Source organism: Echinops telfairi, unplaced genomic scaffold (assembly GCF_000313985.2).
Source record: "Echinops telfairi isolate 266 unplaced genomic scaffold, ASM31398v2 ScPeMD7_655;HRSCAF=1070, whole genome shotgun sequence".
Lineage (NCBI taxonomy): Eukaryota > Metazoa > Chordata > Mammalia > Afrosoricida > Tenrecidae > Echinops > Echinops telfairi.
In genome coordinates this window covers 16,101,118-16,103,289 of record NW_022104553.1, presented here as the reverse complement: position 1 = coordinate 16,103,289, position 2,172 = coordinate 16,101,118, and the positions used below count along the sequence as shown (strand labels likewise).

Genomic DNA, 2,172 nt, shown 5'->3' with positions numbered 1-2,172 from the left:
TCAAGGCAGGTGGAGCGTTTTCCTCAGCACCGCGTGGACCTCCTTGTTGCGCAGGCAGTAGATGATGGGGTTGCATATGGGGGTGACCACCGTGTAGATGACCGACAGCACCTTGTTGAGGTCCATGGACTTGATGCGGCTGGGGCGGCAGTAGATGAAGAGGGCGGCGGAGTAGAAGATGCCCACCACCACCAGGTGGGAGGCACAGGTGGAGAGAGCTTTGCGGCGGACCGCGGCTGAGGGCATGCGGAACACAGCCACCCCGATGGCTGCATAGGAGACCAGGGCCACTAGCAGCGTCCCACAGAAGATGACAATGGCCGAGATGAAGTCCACCAACTCGGTCAGGGCCACGTGCGTGCAGGACAGGTTGAGCAGAGGGGAGACGTCACAGAAAAACTGGTTGAGGACATTGGGGCCACAGTAAGAGAGGCTGGCGATGCATGTGGTCTTGGCCACTGAGACCAGAAGGCCACCAAGCCACGAGCACAAGGCCAAGGCCAGGCAGACCTGGGGCCGCATGAGCAGTGGGTAGTGGAGCGGGCGGCAGATGGCCACATAGCGGTCATAGGCCATGGAGGCCAGGAGAGTGCACTCGGTGCATATTAATACAATGAAGAAGAAGAGTTGGGTCATGCAGGCTGTGAAGGGCACGGGGCAGGGCCCCGCCCACAGCCCCACGAGCAGGCTGGGCATGGTCACAGACACGTAGCACATCTCCAGGCATGGTCACAGACACGTAGCACATCTCCAGGCAGCTCAGGTTGCCCAGGAAGAAGTACATGGGCTTGCGGAGCTCGCTGTGCGTGCAGACGAGGTAGACGATGAGCGTGTTCTCCAGGAGGGTCAGCAGGTAGAGGGTCAGGAAGACGGTGAATAGAGCATGTCTTATACCTGGCCTGGTGGACAAACCCAGCAGGATAAACTCCTGGACTCTGGTCGTGTTGGCCAACTCCAGGGACGTCTCCATCTAGGGAGAGACAAAGAAAATCCGTTGCCATCCTGGAGGCAGAGGGAGGGGCTAGTTTAAACCAGCACGCCAGGGCCAGGTGTGTCTCAGCCGAACTCCGCTCCCCACTGTGTTGGAGGCTGTGGCTTTTGGAGAAAGAGCCTCAGACGTTCCTCCCAGACGTCCTAGGATTTGCACTACAAAACCTGCAGCGCAGGGTGCTCATCATGGTACCACCAAGAGCATCTAAGTCATCAACCGGACTTTGGGCTGATTCCTCTATTGACAGGCTCTGAAGGAAGTCCGTGTGTATATAAATGCCACCCCCCACCCCCACCCCAGCCCTTTCTACTTGTGCTGTCCCGGAGAATCCTTTCTCCTGGACTCTCAACTTTCTGACTTGTGAAAAGCAGGAGTGTGACTCGTTGCTTCCCCCTCCCCTCCTTTGGAGGTAGGGATTTTCTCTCCTCCTCCTTCCTTATCAACCATGAGCACGAGTCTCAGAGCCTACCATATTTACAGGTAAAATTCCTTCCAATAAAATCACTTTCATGTCTGACCCAGAGCCTTCAACCCTCATCCCCCAAGGCAACGACGGCTGCTGTTTCTGACGTGGTCTTGGGGCCGACCTCCAGAGACGGATCCTGTGAATACCCTCACCTGTAGGTACATGAGTCCTTTCAGATTGAACCGTGGCACACAGCAAACTCCCCGAATCTCCCTTTTTAAAATTAACGACATATCTTGAAGCTCATTTAAGAGCATCATGCAGCTACCTTCTTCCTTTTAATGGCCCCAGAGTCAGTCCATGGACACAAACAAAATAAAACAAAATTAGTTGCTATCAACATACTATTTCTGAAGTCTCGCCTTCTACTTTCCAGGCACAATGCCAGCAATGTGCATGCTTTGATTCAACTATCTCAAGCACCCTTCCAAAACAGCTATCATAACCCTAGTCTTCTGAGGGATGGAAAGCAAAACTCCTTTGCCTCAGGTCATTTGACCAATACCGAAAATGTGCCCTCCAGTTTCTCTGACCCACAACACGGGGGACCCTTATTCTTATACCTGCGCGCACCATCCGGGACCCTCATTCTTATACCTGCGCGCAACATCCGGGACCCTCATTCTTATACCTGCGCGCACCATCCGGGACCCTTATTCTTATACCTGCGCGCATCATCCGGGACCCTTATTCTTGACCCTTATTCTTATACCTG

General features: G+C 54.2%; 1 protein-coding gene across 1 annotated transcript; it reads right to left on the bottom strand.

The window, feature by feature from the left end:
• On the bottom strand, positions 1–970 carry LOC101659580 (olfactory receptor 5-like). Its single transcript, XM_004715728.1, has 2 exons — positions 758–970; positions 1–726 (listed from the first exon to the last, which is right to left on the bottom strand). The coding sequence occupies exons 1-2, from the start codon at positions 968–970 to the stop codon at positions 1–3; spliced, it is 939 nt and encodes a 312-aa protein (XP_004715785.1).
• Positions 971–2,172: the final 1,202 nt, after the last annotated feature.

Coding starts and splice junctions, on each gene's coding strand:
- LOC101659580 (XM_004715728.1), bottom strand. CDS start 970: ATGGAGACGTCCCTGGAGTTGGCCAACACGACCAGAGTCCAGGAGTTT. Junction 727..757: donor TCTTCCTGGGCAACCTGAGC/TGCCTGGAGATG, acceptor TGTCTGTGACCA/TGCCTGGAGATGTGCTACGT.